This window comes from Battus philenor, unplaced genomic scaffold (assembly GCF_028537555.1).
Source record: "Battus philenor isolate CCGP_79_NKW_IND1 unplaced genomic scaffold, ilBatPhil1.0.hap1 SCAF_15, whole genome shotgun sequence".
Taxonomy (NCBI): Eukaryota; Metazoa; Arthropoda; class Insecta; order Lepidoptera; family Papilionidae; genus Battus; species Battus philenor.
In genome coordinates, this window is record NW_027181677.1 from 4,175,868 (window position 1) to 4,202,613 (window position 26,746).

Consider the following 26,746-nt stretch of genomic DNA (forward strand, 5'->3'; position numbering starts at 1 on the left):
AATAAGGATGGAATTTTTATTACTTTTATGAGTTATTGTGCACTCAATCTTAACAATATTCACTTTTAAAAAACGTGTTGTATATCATTTCCTTCTTAATTGCCATGGAATACGATAATAAAAAACAAGATCATTTTAAACTATATTTATATTTAATACATAATGTTACTAAATATCCATGATATACATAGATCTAAAATATATCAGACCCAGTTCTCTTTGCTCTACTGATCGCTTCATCTGGTTGTAATTTTTCCTCATTTGATGGCTCAAGGGGTTGACCATCAGCATCTAATTTCCCTTCTTTAAAATCTGTGACGATCTTTTTACTGTATATAGCATCAAAAAGATGTTGTGGCGTGAACTCACTTTGTATTACATCCTCTGATTTGTATGAAACATATGGTTTTAAATGAAAATCTTTTAGGTCCGGTACGATGATTTCTGGTATCATTTCCGGAACTTTCACGAAACGTCCATTCAAATAGTAGCCTACATCACGAACTCCCCGTTTGTCTATCTCAAGCTCTCTGTTTGGTGTTTTTTGTTGCTCTTTGAATAATTTTGAACCTCTTTTATTGGCTATGACAAATTTTCGAAAATTTCTTTTACCTTCTCGAGGTGCTGTTATACAAATACCCCTTTTAGAAATAAAATTTATTATTGTCGCAGCTTTAACCATTTTGGTTAACATTTTTATATCTATATTATTAAAAAATATATCAGGTTATGTCAGCTGTCAAAGTAAAACAAAAGTTATTTCCTATCTGCTATGGCTGGAAACTTTTTGCCAGTTACGTATCTCAAATTTTATTTAAAACAAATTTAGTTTGATTAAAATTTTATGTAATATATACCTAAAAATACCTATGTAGGCCTGTGTTTAATTATTACCATATTTATATAAAGGGTATACATAATCAATTTTTATAACACAAGTACTTTCTGGTTATTTCTATGCCCAGTTCTCCACGATTAATTTTCTTATATAATGAAATGTATATCTACAGGGCAATGAAATTAGTTTACTTAGAAAGCTAGCGTATATTGCTATTGTCTTAAAAAACAATCATTAATGTTTTTTTTTTTAAATGAACATCAGGTGCTAAGAGAACAAAATTAAATGAGGTGTTATCGATTGCTGCTCCACGAATATCATGTTATAACCGAAAATTGCTTCCTTTATTAGAACAAATATTAATATAACTTATTTTGTATAAAATTAAGTAATCTTAATATTTGTGGTCAGTGAGCCTTGTTAATCGAAATTTTTGAAGGGGAATCGTTATTTATAACCATAAACATCTACGTCATTGAATATCACTGATAACCATTAATAGGATACAGAAATAAAAGTTATAACTGGTTTATCAATTCTTTTTAATACATAAAAAACGATTAAACGTTCACCTTATATTTATATTTCTAAATTCAAACAAACTTTATAACGAAATAGAGCAGACAAACTTTTCTTGTAATTACAGTGACACTTTATTGTTGATATATGCTTGTATAACGGCATATTTTAAAAGAAAACATGTTATTCTATTTGCAATACACCCGCTCCCACATAATGAGAAATCTTGTCCACAATATATAAAATAAAGTGTATATATTTCTATTTTTGTGCATTTATCTACCAGTACATTGGATTGGCACTGTTGTTTATTGTGTAGCACCACAACCGGTTATAAATAATATCCAATATTATGTTTATTATAATCAACTTAAATAATTTTCAAAACAATAAATAATACAAATAATACATTCCGTAATTAATATTTGCAGTTTGTGATAGTATAGTTTGAATCATTGTATTTGCTTCAAAAATTTAATTCAAATCAAAAGTATTAATAAAATCATGTGAAAGAGTTACATATAAATATATACCACAGTAATTGTAATATTTTTATGAAACATTGTTGAGATTAAATAAATATATTTTTGGTTTCTGGTTAACAATGTAAAAATAAAATAAGTAGGTTAAACAGTGAATAAATTTCAGTTGCAACAATTTATAGAAGCATTACATATAATTATAACAAAATGAATTACAAATTTTCAGTGCTTTCAAAAATCATTTCCTTCTGTATCAGTCCCAAAGGATAATCTTCACAATAATTTTAAGGGGAATGTCAAGGCAACAGAGAATAGAGAAGGTGCCTAAGAAAATCTCACCCATATAAAAGATTCTCTTAATTATAAATCACATTCATAGTAAGACATAAAACCGGCCTGCAAAACAAGCAAGGGATGATTATAAATAAAATGAATATAGCTCATTGATTCTAATTCAATTGTAAGATTCTGCTGTGAATTTCTTAAATTATTGTCTTCAGATTGCCAATATTTAATTATACCAATGGCCCCACTAAATTACTTGAAATATATCTTGTATTGTTTCTTTTTACTTACATAAAAAATGAAACAATTTATCATGACAAATAAAGAGATATAAATATTTTACCCATAATCATCCAAACTTATTTGATACTTATATTAACCATTATAACTAAGAAATATCAACCAAAATATTTATACACGGCTATACAAAAATTTATAGACATTGTCTATAACAAATTTTCTACTCTTTGCCCTGGTTATTTTTAACAGACATAGATTAGAGGGTCTCTGAAATTAAGGCATAGTCAACTCATATAAAAATACTGTAAATAATTTTTTAAAATTTTAATTAGTAACATTAGAACTTTAATAGGCCCCGAATAAGTAAACCCATATGCTGACATCCATGTAAAATATTATTTTCATCAGGTCACGTGTCGGTGGGCCGTTCGTCATGGTGATTCACGTCCAACTCTTCAAGGGTGTCGCTTGATGAATGTGTCATGTCACTCAGCTCATCAATTTGCTTCTGTTTCTTTCTCACATTCCAATGCAGGCACTCAGCCAATGAGTCAAACCAGTCTGAGATTTGATCCTGTGCACATATTGATGGGACTGGATACACAGATGTTGTGACGTACAAACTGTGAAACAATAATTAAAAACTAAGATAATCAGTGTCAAGAACAAAAACAAATAATATCTAATATTCCTTAAATTCAGGACTATATTCCTTAAAAGAAAAAATATTTTTAAAGGTTTATTAAGTATGTTTTATGAGTAAATTAAATTGACAGGATGATTTAGTTTTTTAAAGAATTTATTTGTACTTTTATTTCAGAAATTTTCTGTTAAAGCTATATACACGAGTTAATACTTGAATTAAAATAGGATATAAAAAAATATTATTGTTAATAATGTAAAAAGAAAAAACTGGTTAGTAGGCAGTAAAAGCTTAGTATTAGTTACATGCAAATTATGAATTGGTTTCACTAACACTAACAGACTTAATTGAAAAGTTTAGCTAACAATACTAAGAAGTAAATAGATTCGAAGACATTTCAATGGAAAGGTTTTTTGTGTGCAAATAAATAGAATATTGAAGTATGGTTTAACTTTTGATGGAATGCGATGAATTTGTTTGAATTCTGTACCGACACCGCGTGGGAATCAGGTATCACACAACAAATATGATAGCAACTTATGTTGCTTTGTTCAAAAACCCGTTTATCTCATCGAATGATTACCTATCGCCTGGTCTTAGCGTCAACTGGGAGCGCCCGTCGAACGAGACGCTGGCCACATTACGTGCCTCTAGGCTAGGAGTTATCTGAAACAATCCCATGCACTTCATCCGCTGATAAATGTGAGGTTTTACTTCCTAAGGTTGCTTCGTAATACTTGTGCCCTATTTATTCTAACACTAAGACTAATCATAAAATATTAATACTTACCTTGGTATAGGTCTTATTCACATTTTCTTCATAAATATGGGCATTAAATCATAAATATTCTTAAACCTTTTGTAATTAGTAAAAAATAAACATGTCTAATTGAACGTTTTAAATTTCAAACGATTAAAAACGTCATAGATACAACATTAGCTGTCCAAATGTAACCACAGATATGAAGACAATGCGAAAAGGTAAAATAAACGCGATGGAATGGCTCAAGCATTAGTGGGATATGTTACGGGACGATCACATCTGCTATGGAGCGTTCGTATACCTATCTCCGTGTTGCAGGGCCTGCCGGTTGCGCCCGTCGAACGACACCCACATCGCGTTACGGGCTTCCGGGGACAATGCTATCTATAATATTATTTTTTAATTATATTTTTGTAATTTTTTTTCGTAGATATTTTTTAAAAGCAGGGCTTTTTTACTGAAATTTATTAAGAAGCCTCATAAAAAATACATTGTATTCAAAATAACAATATAAAAAGACAATAATGTATAACTAGGATGTATCAACATTGTATAAATAATCTGTGATAATGAACAGCAGTGGACAATTTTACCAATACCTCCATATTCATGTCCATGTTTCTGTAGAGAGCTTTCTAAGAGGCAGCTTTACATTAATCAAAAATATGCATCATGTGTACTTGTTTTAGAGTAATGCGGATACTTCATATGTGAAAACCAGTCTTAAAACTAAACTACAAAGTTTGTATATAGTTTTGATTATTTCTTAGGTTGGTAGAATAGCTTACTTTTAACAATCTTATTCGGGGAAAAATGTTGACATTGTTAAATTTTGTGTTTGTCTTTTAGTTTTACACATACCAGATAGTGTACGTAATTGATCTATTATATTGAAATATTGCATTTTGTACTTTAAAATAACACAAAAAAAAAACAAAAGAACTAAACTGTCACTTTTGCTAACCACCAATGCCACCTTTTCTTCAATCCTTCTCTAGAAGAGTATTTGGTTGGTAGATTACCATTCTGTATAAGATATTTAGATTCCTTTCGAATATCACTTCAAACCATTGATTTGCTATTTACTCCATAGACAATCACTACATCGCTATAGATCACCAATGGTCAATAGTCGGTGTATTAATTATGAGGATTTTTTGGACTGGACTAGCACTGCTGGTAAAATGGTTCTTAGATCATGCGATCTAAGAACCCATCCATGCGGATGGGTGATACCTGGCGTAAAGGGTCCCCGAGATGGTGCTTTAGCTTGATCTTTTATTCCGAAAGCGGAATTCCGGGTTCGAAATTCTTCCATGAAATCTATGTAAAGATATTCTATTGAGGGCTGTTATTTAAAAGATTTTTTACCTTCAACTCGACACCTGCCGGCACTACGATGGGACGAAATGAAAGAGAGTGCGGGCAGATAGGCGTGACCATAATAGCGGGCACCGACGGGTGGATCATGCTCGCGCCCGCCGCCACAGCGTACGCTGTACTGCCCGTTGGAGTCGATACGATCAGACCTAGAACCAAAGCACTTACTTATTCTCGGTTTAAGTTAAGGCCTTTAGACCGGGGGCTTTTACAGTTTCATCGGAGCAGAGTTCGCGGAGCGAAATGGTCTTTAAACCTAAAAATAAACAAAAGCTAGATGGGCGCGTTCCAATTGCACAAAGTCGGTCACACGTAGTAAAGCGTTCTACACTAGAAGAGCTGTTTAGTGTTGATGTTGTGTATATGCGGCTCGTGACGGCAGCAATGACCACAGGCGAGCCAAGAAAGGATCCGCGTCCAACCTCGGCCCGCCTACGCTGTTCCTCCAAAGTTTACTGGCAAGAAACCTATGTTCATCATCATCTTGTAAGCGGCAAGAAGTCCACCGCTGAACGTGGGCTTCGTCCAAACATTTCCAATAGAAGCAATTGAAATATATCCAGTGTCTTCCGACGACATAAAGGAGATTGCCTGTCCACCTTGTGGGTGTATATCCTAATTTGGTTCAACAAATTTTTTACCCTCTTTTTTTATACTCCATATTTTTTTTTTAAATTTTGTTTGTTTCTCTTTAAATTTATTGTAGAATAATTAAGCGGAATTTCAAGGGAATTTAACCATTAAACAAACGAGTAACAAAAATTTATAGAGAAAGCTATAACATGCTTGTTTTTATTTATATCGTTAACCGCGTTTGGTTTTATTATCGTTTAAAGGGGTTGTAGAAGGCAAGCTATTGTGTAGGAGATAGTTTAGCAGTCGTTAAGAAAAACAGCCCTGTACCTGACTACAAACATTTACCAGTCCGACTCGGCCCGGTGTACCACAAAATACGTACGTGTAAACGCATCACGGTCGCGTTAGTGTTTATTGTCTGAAAAGTTATTCCAATATTCACTACAACTTTGAAAGCTTTATTCGTTGAAGTTAACTGGTAGAGCTTACAGGCTTATATTAATATTAGAACTCACCATCTCCCTGCACCGAAGTTATGTGCTTGCCGTCAAGGAACAGGTCGATGTTGGAAAGGTAGGGCGACGGTCCACGATCCACCACCACTTCGTTTAGTACTAGAATAGTGGTGGGTTTTTTCTTATCCTTGCCGTCGCCACTCGTCTTCCGCAACACCACACACTGTAGACGCGACCTGAGTGTCAATGCTGCGTGCCCTAAAATTAACATATTAAGAAACTTTTAAAGCAAATTTTTTCATTTGCGTATGGTTTATATTTATGTCAAAAATTTTTTCATTTTCTTGTTTAGTGAAGAACTTTAAAATATTTTATTGTGAATAATGAAAATATATATTTTATATATGTATGTCGGTCGTCTGAAGTGGGAGTATGCGGGGCACATCACTCGTCCATCCGACGGCCGTTGGAGTTTCAGCAGGGTTCTCGTGTGGCAAATCATTAGGGGAACTGGTGACATAGTCAAGCTCGCGGGAAGTCGCTGTGTGTAGGCAGAGCAAGACCGGTAATTGTATCAATCTTTGAGGAATGCCTTGAAGTGAACATCTATCGGCTGGTGTGAAGATGATATTGAATAACAATTTTTAAGTAAATAATGTATAAACATATTTTACCTTCCAGTACATTCATAACTTGTTCCTGAAAGTTGTTAAACTCGAAGGGCGTTAGAAAACCAAGAGATCCCAAGTGAAAGGCCATCACCGGAGGAACGGATTGCTGTAAAGAAACATAAAAAATACATAATTAGAATAATGAAAAATCTTTTACCTTTTGTTTACAGAGTACATAAAGCCGTAGTATTTTAGATAAGAGAACTTGTTTTCATTAATTAATCTACAGGTTGAATAGTTTTAGCTCTAAAAGCTTTAAGAGTTGAATGTATATCTCATTTGCTGTCAATTAAGGTATAGTACAGCCTTATCAAAAATCCAATGGTTTCAGAAATAATAAATAATGTAATGATATAAAAATGTGTTTTGAAAATTCGAATAACTACATATTAAAATTAATTATTTTTACTATCTGTCCCCATAGACTTTTACGGTTAGAAGGTAAAATTAAAATAGAAAAAATAAGTTAATATAACATACTTTAGAGTGATCACTTTATATATTTGGTTTGGAAATAGTTAAAATTATGCAAAAGCATGAATTTGACTCACAAATGTGCTATATATTCACTCCTTTAGCGTTTTTACATGTATAACCAAATCATAGTAAGTTAGTCGGTACAACGAACAGCTTAAACAATACTCAATTGAAAGCAATGGTGACAAAACCACTGTGAGTCACAAATGTCATTACGTATACAAATACTGAACACCTGTTACCTGTCTTAATCTTTAAAGACAATGACAATAAATCATTTTTCGTACTCTTATCCATACAATGAAGAATTATAATAAGGTGGTCAGTTTGTATTCCCTGTTAATGCTTTTTCATTAAAAGTATTGGGTATTTTTGCAGATTTATTATCTATGTTTCCAAGCCAAAAACTTTGCTTCACCGCTTTTTAATGGACAAAAAAATCGTTAATGTACGAATGTTCTAGAGATTTTTATTTTTTTGAAAATTTTGAATTAAGAATAAAAACAACTCTTATTTTCAATGACTGTCACTAGCAGTGAAACGTTTGACTGTCAATAGAACAGTGCGTTAAAAAAGGCGTGTTATAATGTAATCAAATAAAATCAATACAATGAAGAGATATAATCAAATTATTACAAAAGACATTAAGTATACGAAAAAGTAACTTGCTTTGTAATTGTTATTTAAAAGTAAGTTTGTTTCATTTTTAGTCAATTTATTTATATATACATTAGTTACTTCTGCTGGACCAGCCAGTATCTTTCAAAATCATCATTATTATTTCAGCCGTTGTTCGTCCACTGCTAAATAAAGGAGATCTTCTATAGATTTCCAATAAGTAAAAAGCAACCTAAATTCAGCGTCTTTTAATCCCCTAACAAGTTATTGTTTCCACCATGTGGATGCACGCATTTTCACAAGATCAGAATTTATTTTATATGTCGAACCTGGAACAGTGAGCTGGCGTGAAGCAGGGTACCATCTCCCCCAAGGCATATAATGAAGTCGATCTTGTCCGTCAGGTCGTCGGTGCCGGCACGGAAGGTCATTAGCCTCTCGCGGACGGACGCGAAGTCTCCATACTCCGCTAGCAAAGTGTCGTCCAGCACTGCGGCCTCCACGAACACAACCATGCTTTTATCCTGTAATAATATATTTATTTGTTATTTAAAACGTATAGCTTGTTTAATAAATAATTACACGTGTACTAGAGTATGCATTGGGTTGGAAAATAAGACCGTAGCAATCCGTTATTTTTGAAAATTGCCTTTAATATTAAATGAGAGGTGAGCAGTAGAGGCAATTTTTACGGCCCTTTCACTTTGTCAAAGATAAAGCTTCCTGCTTCAGACTATGAATAAACGAATACGACTGATGCTGGAGGATGTATCTTCGCTGCAAGCTCTAGGATTACGGCTTTAACGACATGAGACCTTGGCGTTATGGTGAAGAAGTATGATCTGACCTTGTCGATAGGAAAATTTTTAGTTGAACACTTATTTGTGCCAGTTTCACATACATTGCACCGGACTGCTTCAGTAACTTTTCAGTTTCTACCAAAAACTAAGAAGATGTCTAAGAAACCTGCTTTTAACCTTCTGGAATAGAATATCTAGGAGGTAAAATACTTTATATTCTAATTAAATTAAATAACTCAATAAGTCTCATGAGCTAGGTAGAATAAATATTATAAGAGTAAATATTGTTAAACAGGAAATCGTTGCAAAATAAAAAGCAATAAACGCTTATTTTCAATGAAAAGTTCTCTTTAAGACCGTAAAGAAATCCAAAGTTTGGACGCGTGCGACACGAATAGTAGTATGATAAAACAAGCGGTAATTAACACTGAATAAAAAAAAACAAAACTTAAAAAGCAAATTGTCAACAATTCTCAATACTTATTTTATTTAGCTTATCAAAACTAGATGTTGATAACTGGTTGACAATATGCGTTCAAGGAATAATATAAAAAATTGTAACAAGAATGTTATATTTGGTGTATATGATTTTCAATATGTATTTGAAAACGGACCCTTAATTGAAACTAGATGACTATTGGAGATGGTTAAGTCCAATAAATCAAGTTACTAAATTGATTCCGTAATGCAATATTCCCATTTCCAACACAAATCTAATTATTCCACAAAGAAATCATCTCTCTGCAGTCATCTTTTTTTATATTTCTTGTAAACACGTCTTACTTGCCAGTGTTGAAACGAGATACGCATCAACAGACGAGTTTTTATCGTAAATTAACGTCAACGGAAACTTCCGGTCTCATTGTTTCATTACAACGCAATGAGGCGTATATGTAATCGAGAACGAATCGCTAAAAGAAAACCATCATATTAATCCGACAAATAAAAACGGAAAAAATCTATTGAAAAATACGTTGATGTATGTATAGTGATTTATTTTTCGTACTCTGATAGACTTAACTATTTTAGGATACTTATTTAAATAATCATAGAGATATTTTGGACTTAATATTATTGTTTCATCGGGAGACATGGAAATAAATACTTTATCATCGAGGGCAGCGCAAACCGATCATCCTTGGTGATCTTTGTGAAACTATGCGTAGCAGAAGACTTTTAACGGCCTATATAATGATGATTTTTGTTTACATTGCTCAACAATCTAAACAAAATTTATCAACATATAACAATCTATCTCGTCTATCTAGTTTTATTTTAGGGTTTCTATGAGATTTACTAGATGTGCAATTATCCATCTGTGGTCAACACTCCGGAGATCTGTGCTTGGTTTTAATTCTTCGGTTTTTAGAATGTCCACGTTATTGAACTACTATAGTAAATCTGTCGACATTCATGCGCACTCGTTGTATACATTTCGTTAGAAATTGCGCTCGTATACACTTTAACTGTTTTTATGGTATACACATATACATATGTATAAGCAGCGAGTATAATTAGTAAATGCTGTTAACAATTATATAATTTAATTTCTTCTTTCTTTTTTAAATTGTCTGTATGTGTGTGTAATAGTCTTAGGGGGAACCGGAAAGTAATAGCGTTTCTGTCGACATATTTTACAGAAAAACCTATTGATTTTTACTGCTCCGGCATTGAAAATTTGTATACTTGACGGCAAATGGTTGTTGATAAGAAAGGTGAATATATTTTTGATTAGAAATAAAACCTTGTTAAAAATATAGTCGTTTGAATTTAACGTAAGCGATATTACTTTTCGATCCCCCTAATATATGATTGAGTGTACACCGAACAAATTTAAATAAAATAACGTAAAAAAATTGGCATGAGTGAAAGTAGATCGTTTAAGACTATGCCTGCGAGTCTGGCAATGAACTCACGGTTAATAATTAACTGGGCCGAACCTCGGTTTGTGTTACCAGCTATTATTAGTGTGCGGTCGAATCATTTCTTCAAAAGAGATTGTGCGATGACCACATCGTGTTTATAAATAGTAATTTGACAAAGAGGCACACAAGAATAATTTCCTTTCGCATATTTTTCGCGAATACATCAAATAAACAGACATAAACCTATATAAAAGTATCGAGTATGTTTAAGATGAATCATCTGTTTAAAAGTAAGATAATTTCCTTATATTTTAACGGGAAGACAGATAACGTAGACTGATCTTATCTTCCGTCATGCATGCTTCGAGATAACGAGTTCTTATAAAAGAATGTACTTTAAATAGCTACAGCTTCAAGATTAATCTTAATACATATTATCAGGAATGAGGAGAGAGGATACACGAATGAGACCGACAAAGAATAGCGGACTTGCAAAGCAAATGTTAGTGGGCAGGCCCTATATTGCTTTATGGTTTTAGAATGGAGACCATATCGCAGGACGTGCCCCCTTAAGGTGGACAAATGACCTTGTAGTTGTCGATGTTACGATGTTCTAGTTAAGTGGGAGTTCTACCCAATAAAATCTTCTCATCGGTAGCTTAAATTATGATGATGATATTACATTTGATGACAGCAATTAATCAAGCCAAGGTTTGTTCCGGGGGACTTTTGAAATGAGTCACGCCATGTAGCATATGCTCTAAATATATAAAAAAATTAAAGTCACTGTCTGAGCCGAGGTACTTTCGTGTAGTTGAACCTTGAGGTTTACGACAAAAACAAGATTAAGGCTATGTACCTTCAGAGCCAGTATTACAGAGACCAACCGTCAAAAAAAAAAACTAGTGAACCCCAGCTAGAGCGTTCGATCCAACCTTTTGTGATCTAACAAGTGTAACCTCAGCCGTGTTTAGTTAAATAACAAAGGCCAAAACAGCATTTGTTAATGATAAAAAACCGTATCGAAATGAATACAGTTTTTATAAGATTTATTTGTTTAACAACATTGAACATGCAATCATCACCCGTGTTTATCGTGACCAGCGTTTTTACATACCGACTGACGTCATATTATTTTTTTTAAATACAAAAATGCTAGCAAATTATCATAAAGATGAATTAAACAACAACATACTAACATGGCTGAAAGTTCCAAAAGCAAAATACAAATGAAAAATCTCATTCCATTTTTTATGGTCACGAAATATTGTTCTTGCATTAAAGGTAATGCTAACACTTCTCAACTTTATTGTAATCAATTAACTAACTTTATTATTAATTATTACAAATATATTGTAGTAGTTTTTTTAGCCTTTGCAATAATTTTCAGACAGTTTCTGCAAAGACGATACACAGTTCTTATACCATAAAATATCGAGAGCATTTTTTATCTGATGATACACATACATCGTGGTGCATCAGGTGATCCAGATCAGGAAAATATTAAGGAAAATTTTGTAGTACTTACATGAACGAGCCAGTGCACCAGTTGCACGAACGAGGAGAGGATGCTGGCGTCGTGAACCTTCTTGATGACGAGCACCGTCAGCGGGGGCTTGTACCAGGTCAGTCGCTGTGACGCTGGGTCTTGAATTTGCCTAAAACGGCATTTATATTTAGATTAGTCTTTCAATTTAAATACATCAGATAAGTTAAATAAAATGATCAATTTAAGATTAAAAAAAAAGAATTTCAACCACTGATTATATACAGTAATTGAATAACCTGCATGTACTCTTTGTTTTATTATGTTCTAAAAATCTAATTTTCGTTTGAGAAATCTCTTACATATACGAATATATGTAAGTACTACTCGTATATAATATACCACGGGCGGTCTTTCGCAAGAAGTCGCCTAAGTAGGTTTCACCGTGGTGCCAATAACTACAGCCAAACAATTCGTGTTCAATTTCTGTCGCTAATCATTTTATATATTATAGTTCGTTAAATTACTAGGTTACTCGGATCTATCATTTGTCTCAAAGCGGGAATGCAAATTATGTACTGCAAGAGATTTTATATTTAAAAAATTTGAGCCACGTCTAATTAAAAGCTGAAAATATCACTCACCATCCAACCTTAGGCTTTGTAATTAAAAAAAAAAAAATTATGTAGGATGTCCCATAAATAAACGTCAAGCCGAAATCATAGACAGTTGATGTCATAATAACAATTAAATAATTTTCTACTTCTTGCCCATTTATTGCGTACTTTTGGCTTGTTCCTTATTTACAGAAAATTCTTTACATAATTTAATAGGATAGAACTTTTTACATATTATTTTTTAAAGATACATTGAGCTGTGATGTTTGACCGTTGAAAAAACAATTACAGGATTTTTTTGAAGACAGAGATCTGGAAGCAAACATTGAATTGCGTTAGCATTGGCATCGCCGAGCGTGTAGTAACTGAAGCTCTGTAACCTGTGTTATAATTACAAACCGTGTTATTTATATCTGATTGACATTAAAAGAATGTACTTACATAACCATAGCTGAGTTTTTCATTATCCTGCCACATGGTCCGAACTGCTGAATCGGAGACGGCGCATTCAGAGATCTAGTCCTCCTGAAACAACATTGATAATAAAACTGTAGAGTTTTGGCAACAATATTTTTTATCTTCGGCGTAAATTGAAGTATCTTATAACTCTATGGAGTTATATGCATTATTAGCTATAAATATTTTAAAGGATTTTTACAAATACAGGCGCGATAGCTTTTTTAAATGTTTTTTTTTTAAATAAAGGTGACCTTCATACTGATTACAAACTCTTTTTAAAATAAAAAAAAAACGAGTCTACCAATATATTGCTACGCAATAAACTCGAGGAAGGCTGGATCTTTTCGGCACTGTTTTTTTTATTTTTTTACGGTATCAGAAAGGTTTTTAAAAAAAAATTAGTTTAGTTCTTGAAAAGAATTTTATCTCCACATACAAATTTAGGATGCAGTTAAGTAATCTACGAGTACTTATCTAATAAGATGTAATAAAAAATAATTACGCATAGAGTCTGATAAAGTATGAAATACATAACTTATATTTGTAAGTAATAATCATTTATAATTGCAACAATAAATAAAGAAATCGCTCGAAAATACGTTCTTTTTTTTTTGTTTGCCATTGGACTGCGGAAGGCATTATTGATACTACGAAGTCTGTCCGGCAGCTGGTCATGTGTATATTTATGATATAACGTTGCAAAGATAAGAGAGTATGTACAGTTAAAACGGTTGTATTAAGATTTTTGTTTTTTTTTAGTATTACCATTATCACGATGCAAGTCTTTTGCGTTATTAAACTTGATAAAAGCAAATACTATTTCGTAAAAATTAATTATATTTACAAGTTTCGTGACGGTTAAATAAATAAAATTTTTTTACCTGAATGCAAACAATTTGGAACGCGACCGTACACATCACGGAGGTTATTTACAAATGACTATTCAAATGAGACCACACAAACCAACTCGGTTAATATATTCGACAATTTAAACATTAAATACAGGTTGTTTATTGTGATTATTAAGACGAATGGGAGCATTGTTATTATGTACAATCTATGCTGATTGAATTGAAAGTACGTATCTTGTCGCTAGCCAGTGTTTTGTTTTCTCTTTATCCATCTAATTAAAAGAGATTTTACCTATTTACTCACTCATCAAGATACCTTTGAAATCATAAGGCTTAGAGCCTTGAAATTTGATAGGAATTTTTTTTTCGCCTAGTAGAGGTCAGTTATGATCAGATTTTTACGAGGTTTCAACCGTAAGGGGTCTAGGAGGGATCACTAAAATGGTTCGTTACAAACTATGGCTCTTAGAAGTATAAAATTTAGCAAGAATTGTTTTGTTATATTAAAAATTATCAAGAATAGATTTTACGAAATGACATCCTCAAAAGGCAGTATCACGCAAAGCAAACGGCGTAAACTAACGTTTGAAATAGAAAAGTACATGAGTCGGTTTTATTCAATAATTTTTAATTTTTACTTATTGTACTACAAAATGGGTTTCCCTGATGATTTTTATCGTGTCCATTATAAATTTTTGAGACTCAAAATTTTGTAATACCAAATCACGGTCAGTATCGTGTTAGCTTTCTGTATTTTACACGGCCCAAACGTAGTAATTTTGGAAACAGATGACGAGTCGTCTATTATAATTACGAATGTTGATTTTTCTAATAAAATACTCTGCGCAAACAACACCAAATCAAAGTACTTACACTTTTAAATTAACGTCTCTTGCTTTCTTTAACTCTACATATTTAAAAAAATACTGAAACCTTTTTCTAAACCTGTTTTTTTATTTTATTTAATAACATAATTTAAGCCTCGATTTAAAATTGTTACTGTAACTTGATTTTCGTCAAGATTTCCGTTGTAACAGTCATGATCATGACTTGGACTCCTTGAAACATTCAAATCACGACTAAAAGTGCTTCATCACTGTTCTTTTTTAACAGCTTTTGTAAAGTATTCCTAATAGATAAAATCAATATATATTTTTTAAAATTTGAATCTTGCTAAAAATTTAAGAAAAACTTACGAGTCATAAAAACAAATCAATACATATCATCATCATATCAGACGATAGACGCTCACTGCAAGGCATAAGACTCTACCAAAGATTGCCTGTGACCTTGACAACATCGTCGGTCCAGCTTGTGGTGCCACTTCAAAGGAAGAAATGTCTGATATATATATATATATATATATATATATATATATATATATATATGTGTATATAAATATTTACACATATATATATACATATATATACATATACATATATATATATATATATATATACATACATATATATATATAACGTATAGTAAACTGATTTCTTTTTAAACAAAGAGTTTGTGTTGCATAAATAATTTTATAATAACATATTTTTGTTCTTATCGTCCCTGTGACTGTTTTGCATCGCTGAAACATTCTTCTGTTTGTAGCCTCTCGCGGTTTGTAATCTCTACGTGACCCCAGTTCGACCTTGTTAGGGTCGTTAGAAGATACTGGATGTAAGCCCAGCAGGTTCCGGGCTTCTAACCAATCTTATTTTTAATTTAGGGAGAGTTCCATGTATAGCAGTGGACTTCTTACGGTTGAAATGATGAAGCTGTATTAAAAATGAACACGAGTATGATTGTCCAATAATTTTTAATTTAAAAACGAATATGTTATGTCATATTCCAAAAATTACTAAAACATGCAAATTATGTAATACGATTTACATTTTTGTGTATTCGTATAAGAATCTATCGTATAATTTGCTTATCTTTCCGACTTAATTCCTTTGAGTTTGAAAGAAAATTCTGTTGACTGTAGATATTGCGTATAGCATTAATAGTGTTTGTTTGATTCAACGTTTCTAATTAGACCATCCTGTATATAGAGTGACCACGGCGGTAGTACGTGGGCAAACTTTTACATTAACCTCAAACGCGACCTCGCCAATGAATTTCAAGCGACTGTTATTTATACACATAATTTTTAATCACATTAAAGTGAAGTTGAATATAATTGTGTTAATAATAGTTTCAATAAAGTCGACTTAATGTACAGTAATAATTATTATTTTCACTCAAGTGATTATAAAAATTCTTTTGTATACTGTTCCGTGGTTTCTCACTTCGGACCTCATTGCCAAGCTTATAGTCTCTAAACAGGATGTCTCTACTAGATTGAAGTTAGAACGAGGAAATGCATAGACGAAAGAAAATTATTGATCTCCCTGGTGATGTGGACAGGCCACATAGCGCGCAGAACAGGCGGTCAATGGAGCTTTATGGTTCTAGAGTGAAGACCACGGTCTGGTAAACGCTGCGAAGGAACGTCCACTCACATGGTGAACAGATGACCTTCAAAAGGTCGGAAGATGTTTGCCGGTCGCTTCCAACGTGGTCTTGGAAACTTATAGGAGAGTCCTATATCCAGCAGTGGAAGTCTTGTAGATGTATTTACTTAGTTTAATTTTCATTCTAGACTTGTCTTATCAAAGAAATATGCCCTACTGCATATTATTGTTTGTAATAATGCAATAATTGCAGTAGTATCGTGATATTGCAATTAATTCAGTGAACATGGTTTTATCGATTTGATAACTTGCTATTTTATATATATATACGATCTGGACAGTCATCGTTGACGAATCATTCGAGAACATTCATTCATTGTATCTTTTGTATAACTTATTCATGTTTATGATACAGGATGTGGAAATCATCGTTCATAAACACCATACTGTTATCGGAATAGCGAAATTAATATTTCCTTGATTATAATTATACCGGGTTAAAGCTTTAAAAGGCTAGATTTATAGCTCATTTATTTATTAACGTTCCATGCTATGGAAATTTTTGAAGATTTTCCATTCAGGCCGCGTGGAGCGCATACGACACACAATAAAAATTAAAAAAGTTATTTAAGACGTACGCTTTTTCAATACTACAAAGCAAATGCATTATGTACGCGCATGCGTGATGAGGAGTTATCTATATTGGTCCCTACAATTAATTTTTTAAGAATCCTTTGTTTTTCAATGAAATTGCAAAGAGCCTGAACGGAAGGTGGAGCGAGGATCGTATACGTCCCACATGGCAAGGAATGTCTTGAATGATTTCAGAAAAAAAATTACGTAGTGATAATACAATAACAAAACGGGTTTATAAAATTCAGAATTAAATTAATTATTGTTTACCATCTTTCCCTGTAGACTTTTGCTGCCAAAAATCATTCGTCTGTCGCATTCCCAATAAAAAATTGTAATAGATTTCAGAGTGGTTACTTTACACAGGATATTATGTGTTGATGCATGAGGTATACATTCTCCTGTATAAGCCTTTAACCAACCAACGAACTTGTATTTAATACCAATTTAGGTAAAATTTTTGTCATAGCTTTAACAAAAAAAAAATCACAAGCGCTACGACTGTTCGCCGACCCACTTATGCAATACGATAAATGATAACATGAAGTGGTTTGATAAAACACTCAATATCCCGTCAATATTTTTATTTTATATTTCAGCAAGTTGATGCCATATTTACTTCATAAAAATTGATTATGGCATTTTTTAATAAAACTGCTTTGTTTTTTCTCACGAAATGTATAAACCAGGTCCTCGCTTGAATTACAAGCTATAGAAGATGAATTAAAGCATCGAACATCACAAGAATTCAGGTAAATTCACCTTGGAACTTTAAAACATGTTTGTCGGTAATTTTGCGAGTTATTTACATATTTGATCCATATTTATATCATTGATTACTTTAGTTGGAGATGATTCTGGCAGTACAAGCTCTACAGGAATATATACCAAACAATCGTTAATTTTATTATATAGCAATCCGAAATTTAATGTCGCTTTTTTACTATATTATCATTATGCTATTTATCATTTCTGAAACTATTGATTTTTGGATAGGGTGTACCAGTAACTGGCTGTACATTAAAATATTTAAAGTTTTTGCACGCCTAACTAATCAAACCGTATTTTGTATCTGTATTAAAATTAAACGTTCTAAAAAACATAACCAGTACCATAACGTTAATGGCTTGTCACGTCGAAGAATCATGTGGCAAGAAATCTTAACGGACTTCACAAAAAAAGAATAAAACATTTCAAATGTTTAGATTCTTTTCCCAAAGCTAGTTGTTTAATAAAGAATTAAATAATGATAAGAAGGAGACTCACCGCCGATCAAAATATTCCTCTCGTGCCCTGACGAGCAGCGTCTTACCAGATTCGTGTGATAACTGGCGCCTTAACATCGTTCAGTTATTTCATCACAAACACGTTTATTATTCATATATTCTTTGTTTAAGCACAGGACTCGGAGCATTGAGTCTATTTATCACAGAAAACGTTCTAAACACTATAACAAAGGGAATATGAAGCTTCATGACCAATACACTTAATGTTTATGTTTATAAAACGTTTTATGATATATGAAAGTATCGGCTTACGTAGTATCTGCGCGTGCGACGTTCGACTAGCGCAACAGCGAAGAAGCCTCTAACTGGTAACGCAAGTGACAGACCTGACCTTGACGAGTTTTAAAAACTTTGGTCCTTTAGATTCGGCGTCGTATTTACATTTCTCGCAAAAACAAACTAATCGTTAAAATTTACAAAAAGACTTCCAACCAACCTATTTAAATACAGCTAACGATTAAAGACAATCGCTCAAGTCATTGTCGTTAATTGTTAAGATAAATATGATTCAGCAATTTACAAATGACGTATATTTGAATGTAAACCTTTTAAGTTAGCTGAAACACGTGCTTGATCGTAGTAACATAAGATAAACCGTTACCAATAAAATTAACCGCGCCACAAGAAAAATAATTAATGTATTCGCGTCTCGCCACGATAGTTATATAAAAAGTTATAATGAATAGATATTAACAAACGCCTTTAGTTATTACAATGAAACTGAATAAACATGAAACAAAAACCAATCTGTAATACAATCTCGACAAACACGTCAACAGACAATCGTTAACTGTTAAAATCATTATCATTTGAGTTATAAGACGTCCACTGTTGGACATACATAGGCCTCTCTCATAGATTTCCAATAAGACGCGTTGGCATTGCCCTGCATCGAGTGCCGTCGTCTGTGGCCATCAGTTCTGCACGAAGTGGCCTGCCTATTGTCACTTCAACTTACCAATCCGTAAGCCTAAGTCGGTTACACATACATATTTGTACATTACTATAACGTATTACAAAATCCGTGGTGTTATATAAAAATATTTTGGTAAAGCCACACATAAAATGTTTACCCCAACACTTCTACCATCTTATATAGTGAAACACGTAACGTCGTGTATATTTTAAGCTTCCTATAATCCGACAATACGTACCGATCGATTAGAGGTTTGACCATCTCTGGCGCCTAATAACTTATATCGTCCGCATAAAAATCAAAAATCTCGGCCGCTTCCTAATGGAACATTTAATTTGTACAAACCGAGGCACATAAGGTAATCTAGGTACATGTACAAAGTTACTGTAAAGAGTTCAAGGTTACCGCTGAAGCTATAAAAAATAAAGTTAATATTTTAGTAATCGTGGTCTCTTTAGATCTCATTGGAATGCTCACAATCGTTCATGTAAGAAAGGATCTTGATCGACGAAGCGAAATAACTGACATAGCCCAGCGGACGTGCAAGTGTTAAAGACCAGACCGCTTACTACCGGTCTTATTGCAAATCTATGAGGTATCATCGTTTTATTCACAGAAAGTCCATGATGATCATGATGAATATTCCGCGTAGACTTCTTGCTGCAGTAATGTTTAAGATTCTCCGGTTTGTTTTTCATGTCTATCTATACAAATAAATAAAATACGATCTGTTTGTAATATTAAAATAACAGCTTTTTAATACATGCTTATGAATATATATACTAGCAGGTAGGTGATGTAATAAGGTGTAACTTGGCTACTTTTATTTTAGAAACTTTTTTTAAGAATAAACGAACTAAATTTTTTTTTCTTTTAATAGTTAGAATTTATTACACGCGGACGAATTCACGAGAATTTAGAGCTTTTTAATTTATATATTTACATATTTGACAGTTTGTGTAAAGGCGTGCTTAATAGGAAATTTCTACCAGTAAAACCAAGTTTATGTGGAAGATTTTGTCGAAACAACTCCTGCGCAGCGTTCTACGCCATTACCGATGTTATTTCGATGTTAGGTGTCAACACGCAGCATTGACCGACATCTGGAGGTTACTGTTGATTTCATAACAACAACAGCGCTACGTACGCATATGACGTAATTTTGTTAGTTTTTATTTGGTGTCGTCGTTCATTCATCAGTTGTTACGTGACAATGGAAAGAATGCATTTTATATTTTCGGCCAGCGCTAATCGGTTAATACTTAGGCAAATGACTTCGGTTGCATAAAATTGACTGTCGCGAAATATTTAGGTGTTCTAATATATACAAAGCCAAAAATGTAATGCTGTAAAAAAATGTGGCGAAGAATCGCAGGCGAAGCATAGAAGGTATGTAAATAGAAGCAATATAGTAAGAAAACGCGAAGGAAGAAAGAAGATAGAATGAATGCCAGATATTGTAACGGATGAAAGAAGAAAAATAAATAAAATTCTAAAGAAAAATCTAGTGAAATCAAAGTCCCTGTCCCAAAAAATGATACGGGAGATCCTCAGAAACGAGAGGAATAAAAAATATATAAAATACCGCAGATCAAAATATTTTAAAGATTTTAAAAAATGTCTTAAAGGTCAAAAGATATATGAAAGCGACTACCATTACGTATTTTTTTATTTGAGTCTATATACCACAAACAGCGGCGTCCGTGCCTTTGTTTTTACAATAACAGTTAATATTTCCGTATTTTTTTTTGATCACGTTTCTGTAAGTCGCAGTGTTTACTGAAGTTATTCTAGTCTGTTCTTAAAATACTTTCCAACTTATACCTTAAACTATCTTAAACTAAACTATTTTTTAGTGCTTTTAAATATTGTTTTAGTTTATTTTTTCAATTATTTGGTGATGTCTTGTTTATTTGTTTTCACAACTACCTAACAATGTCTAGATTTTAATATTAAGGTACGTATGACCACTTCACTTCGCCACCCCGTTTCAATTTGCCATCCTAAGATTGTCGTTGCCGATTTCACCACATCGATCAATCTTACGATCACATCTTGAGTTTTACCCGAGTAATACATGCACGAGTTCCTGTGACGTGACATCGCTAGCACCAGATGATGGACATTGCTATACAGCCTTAGGGTGTATGTTATTTCGCGAACAACGATGACCGCCTCGCTTTTCAGTCCCTGAGCTTAGTGGATGGTGAGCGTTCTTGAACCTGCCTTTGTATCGGTAGCCTTGGCTAAAGTGGTGTTGTTCATCGGCCTGAGTGTGTGTCAGGTACAGGGTGTTTCTCTGTTTCGGGATATTCTTTCCAGAGTAAGGACGCCAACTAAGTGAGTGCACTATCTTTTGTACACTTTGGACAAATATATGCCTTCGTACATCTCTTTTAGGTTATACGCCACATATGTCGGGTTCCTTCCTTTTTTATCTGTCGGGGTAATGCACAACAGTTCATCCTTCCGGTGAAAAAAAAAATCTGGACGGTCGTATCTCAGTGAGTATAAGTTATTGCGGTCTACGGACAATTACGACAGAATTTATAGGGTTCAGTAAAAATATGTCGGTGTTTCTGGAAAAGAATGCGTAATACTAGCGGAAAACGTATTAAACGTGATATGAATTGTTAAGAGGCTTTTTTATATTCTTACGTACACCTGAACATAACATAGACAACTTTAAAAATATTCCGATGATTCGGATAAATTTTTTAAAAAGTCGAGTATCTGTATTTTTAGTATTAATGTATTCTTAATTATTGTCTATTTTTGAATGTGTAAGTCACCCAAAGGCAGGGAGGCAAATAACTTGATAATTTATACGTAAAAATTTTGCAATCTTAAAGAAACTTTTCGATTAGATTCAAAGGCGTAGTAAAAAAGGAATTGGATTTAGAGATCACATATTACACCCATCATTATCATCACTCCAGCTGTAGAATGTACTCTACTAAACATAAGCTTGTTTCATAGATTTCCAATCCGACATGGTGGAAGCGGCTCGAATCCAGCATCTTTCGACTACCTTAACTACATTCCACGTATCTATATAAAATATGTAATAAGTAAGTACTTAACAATTGCACGCTAAATTCACTTGCAAGAAACCTGCATAGCTTATGAGCTTATGACTATTTACATACATGAGCCCAGCTTTACACAACGAGCCTTGGCCGAAATGTTACAAATTATACGCGACGTTGACATTTCGCGGCGGCGCGCTATCGAAATATTTGCCTTCGAAGTAATTTAATTTAATTGCATAATTTGCGAACACAAAATTGTTACGGTGAACGGAAACGTGTTTGTTACCGTTGCACCGAAAAACATGAACTCAAGTATTTCCAGTTTACAACACGGGATACGTAAGGCTTTACAAATAAAGTCGAAAATACTTTTGCTTATCTTACAATCGTTAGCAGCTGCGTATAAAGCGATGACGAAATAATCAAAACTATTCTGTTTTAACTGTTGTATAAACTGACAACCGATATTAATGATATATAGATATATGCTATTTATGATTATAATTTTATTTTCATCAAAAATGTTCTCTAGCTGCTACTAGAGTTCCATTTTGGGTTATTTGAAGAGCCTATATATATCACGTTCTTAACTATCTAGTACTACAAGAAACTAGCCCTGCAATACCAGTAATTCCAAGAGCCTCGTGTGGCCAGACTGACTCTCTTAAAATGAGAATAGCTCCCAACGTGTTAATGCGATTGGGAGAAATGTAGGGTATTCTTAAAAAATAGTATTGGCGAAATCGTTTATAAAAGCGTTTATAAAAGAAATAGAAACAAAATATTATTGTCTTTAACTGCCAAGTAACATTACTAATTATTATTTACATATATGTGCGATGACGGTAATAGAAACTTCGACGGTACTCAACCAAACAGCCTTTCGCACAAGATATTTACCACAAGTAAATATATTTTATTATGATATAAAAATATAGATATATTCAATATTGAAAATATAATAAGAAAGGTTAACCTTTACTTGACTAACAAACAAATTTAAACCAATTCTTTCATTATATCAGTGGATAGACGTCCGTTGCAAGGCATAGGACATCCCCCAAAGATCGTCACGATGACTGGACTTGCACTGCCTTGAAGCAACTTCCCTCGATCTTAATAATGTAGTCGGTCCATATAGAGGAGCGCTACCGACGCTGCCCAATTCGTTGCAGGCTACCATCACTTATTAACGTAAATTTATCTCTAGTAGTTTCCATAAACACTATAGATCTTTGCTCCATCTGACTCCATCCATTGTTTGACGTATCGCTACACTAATTGAATCCTGGACACCGTTAGGGAATTTGATTTCATTTATTTACCATGTTCAAAGTACCAAAGCAAGGTAATATAAATAGTGCCAACAAATATATAATATAGAGAAAACCTTGTGTTCGTGTGTTGTTAGCATATTTGTGCTACTGCCCTCTTGACACAAAATGTACGAATGGAAATATGTTTTCAAATTAAATAAATATAATTTTATTATTTAGCAAATGAGGTCGTTTTACCTATACGACACGCTCATATTATAGTGTTACATAGAATTTCAATAGTACTGCCTTTACACACGCCACCATGAAATTGCGGGCGCCGAAATAACAGCGCAATTATTTCATTAACCACTTATAAACATATGCACATAAATGCCGTCGCACCCATAATAAACTCAAAACCGCAAAAATCAAATTTTAGATACAAAAAAAAAAACGATTTTTTTAATAACTTTAAATATATTTAATCTACAAGGGTAATTAATATACCAAATTAAAGCAATTTTTTGCATTTATATAACTATTCAATATCCGAGTTATTGCGGAAAATAGATTTAACTGATTAGAAAATGTCTTCTACGATGTTATTCTTGCGAAATATAATATTAACCGTCATCAGTAAAATTGCAATACGATATTATTCATGTGTACATTTCTGCCAACTCTTTCACCGCAATAGTTTTTAATGGTTGTTTTCGAGTCAAATTCGCTTAGTTTCTGACAGATTCTTTAAAATAGATTATGGTAATGAGACGTTACCATAGATATATTTATAAAAAGGACAAAAGTAGCGAGTGATACCCATGACTGGAAACATATCGAACATTTTTCACGCAAATAATATTGTACTCGCCCTTACGATTCTACTTGTGAGAATTTCGTTTCCTTCAATTTTCATTAGAAAAATCCCAAAAAGAAATCGCACAAAATACTACCCGTATATGCCGAATTTGACAGACGCGGAATAAGCCTGCAATAGCATATTACGGGTTTATTCTGTAAAGGCGACAATACTACATTATTATAGAGTGGCCCAGCGGTAGAGAACTTAGACCTACGATCGTAGGTACTTCGATTTCCGGGACACAATCTTATAGGATTCACACTTCGTGCATTAATTATATAAGATTACCAATGCTCACATACAAACCTCCTCTGCGTAATACAATACCACACTGATATCGCCAAACCGCCTACCAAGCGTAGCGATTATGATATATCTCTCTATAGATATCTTAGAGGGAGGCCTTGCAGTGGGCTTCTATGGGCTGAAACGAAAATAGATAACACAGAAGTAAGATTCAACTTGTTATTATATCTCTGAAAACCAATTAAACCAATTAAATGTTATATAGAACTATTTGCGGCTATGGCTATAAGAATGCGGTAAATCTCATTACACATTCACTAATCAGCCCGTGGAAATTGCCGTGATTAGCAAAGTACAATGATTTATTAACTACTTTGTAATTTACGCCGGAACTGGACAAGCGGTCGCTCGTAGAGTGTATATAATAACGCCTTAGTTTAAATGTAAGATGAAACGATGTTGCAATAGATAATTTTGTTTGAACTTGATGACGTACGTACATATACACAGAGGGTAGGAGTCGTTTTATTATATAATTATTAAAATATATTTTTTTTAAATAATAACGATTTTTTAGACCTACAATAGCAGTTTTCCGCCGTGAAGGAGTTGTACATTATAGTTGACCAGTCTATAAGAAACAGAAAAATTATCATAGACAAAAAAACTAAAAATAATAAGATTGATGTCGCTATTATTTTTATTTTAATTGTCAAAAATGTGTATATGCTTCTTTGCTCAATTTATTGTTAGCTTAATTTTTTTTAGTTAAAATAATTATGTACAACCGTTAATATTACACTCTTATTAATTAAAATTGAACGTATTATAATTATATATACACTAATGCACTAATAAACAAATGCCCTACATTGCGGATTGCCTTTAATACCGCTTGTCAGTGGTCACCATCTTTAATTTCTAGAAGAGTTGCTACACATTCTCCCAAAGTACCTACACGTGGAAGTACGCGTATAAATAACACATTTTACGCCATTTTAATTAAACAATTAAATTTGGTCAGAATTTAGCTTCATGGAGCCATTAGTTGATTTCGATGTCTAAAGAGGTTACAAAGATATTTTATTATTATGTATTTCTTGGTAACAGTGAATTGTTACGGTATATCAGGTAAACGCCATGCTCATTGTTTTATACAGGTAACACGCTCACATAGTCATACATACAGGGTTATTGGTTATACACGAGTGTAAAAATTTAAAAAGGCCGTATGTAAAGGTCTTTGTCAAAAGTTTTTACAATCACTCTGTATAAGGTAATCACTCTGTAATATGTGACTTTCATTATTTTTTTTCTGTTGGAATACAACACGTCAACAACTTGTGGCGGTAAATCGGCCGCAGTGACAGATAACAAAACAATGATTAATTTTAATATGTAGCAATCGTAATGTAACGCATTGTTTTCCTATATCATTACGTTTTTTATTATTTCTGAAATCATTGATTTCTAGATAGAGTGCACTTTACTCACTTTCCTTCCTTCAATGTTTTTAAACCAATAACCAATCATCCTGTATACTAAAGTTTACACCTGGATGAATAACAAAGCTAGAAAATTGTCTAACGAACGGCAGACAAGTTGGGGGCAGACGAAATGGCAGGCGGGTTGGCGATCACAGTGTGTTATTATGGTAAGCAGAGGACGCTGCTGCCCAACCTCTGGAAACTTGTTTGTGAGCAGTGGCAATGATATATATTTAATGTACAAAGTATGAATTGTAAGACTTTATCTCGGTAATCGAACCCGCGACATACGATCGCAAGTCTCAGACCCTATCGCTGGGCTGCCACTGTTCAAATCTACATTACTACAATGCGTCCACAAAAATTTATCTGCATTTTCATAATATGAGAAAGAACTAAAAGGTTCGCTGCATCTGGCAAGGCAGATAATATTTCAAGAAAGTCAGCGACCGGTACTTGTAATATTGCATATTCCATATTCAGTAAAACGTGTCGAGACTTGCAAGGCGTCGTCGCCGGCCGCAACGCTTGTTCAGACATCCAGCTCTCC

The 26,746-nt window shown here is 33.2% G+C and overlaps 2 protein-coding genes across 8 annotated transcripts in view; both read right to left on the bottom strand.

The window, feature by feature from the left end:
- On the bottom strand, positions 1 to 721 carry mRpL41 (mitochondrial ribosomal protein L41). The gene has a single exon (XM_068761821.1). It carries the CDS (start codon positions 692 to 694, stop codon positions 194 to 196), a length of 501 nt encoding a protein of 166 aa, XP_068617922.1. The 5' UTR covers positions 695 to 721; the 3' UTR covers positions 1 to 193.
- Positions 722 to 1,369: 648 nt separating this feature from the next.
- The window catches only part of LOC137918755 (NAD kinase-like), a 62,657-nt gene continuing 37,280 nt past the window's right edge, over positions 1,370 to 26,746 (bottom strand). For 3 of the 7 annotated variants that reach the window (XM_068761646.1, XM_068761647.1, XM_068761644.1), the window contains 8 exons: positions 13,157 to 13,240; positions 12,141 to 12,270; positions 8,277 to 8,471; positions 6,856 to 6,958; positions 6,242 to 6,439; positions 5,142 to 5,299; positions 4,072 to 4,154; positions 1,370 to 2,987 (listed from right to left, as the gene is read on the bottom strand). In XM_068761646.1, the coding sequence (XP_068617747.1) occupies positions 2,774 to 2,987; positions 4,072 to 4,154; positions 5,142 to 5,299; positions 6,242 to 6,439; positions 6,856 to 6,958; positions 8,277 to 8,471; positions 12,141 to 12,270; positions 13,157 to 13,240 (1,165 nt within the window). In that variant the 3' untranslated portion in view covers positions 1,370 to 2,773. Of the gene's footprint in view, positions 2,988 to 3,588; positions 3,674 to 4,071; positions 4,155 to 5,141; positions 5,300 to 6,241; positions 6,440 to 6,855; positions 6,959 to 8,276; positions 8,472 to 12,140; positions 12,271 to 13,156; positions 13,241 to 14,055; positions 14,132 to 18,374; positions 18,683 to 26,746 lie in introns of those variants that run through there. The other 4 variants (XM_068761648.1, XM_068761650.1, XM_068761645.1 and 1 more) reach the window with 4 other exon arrangements.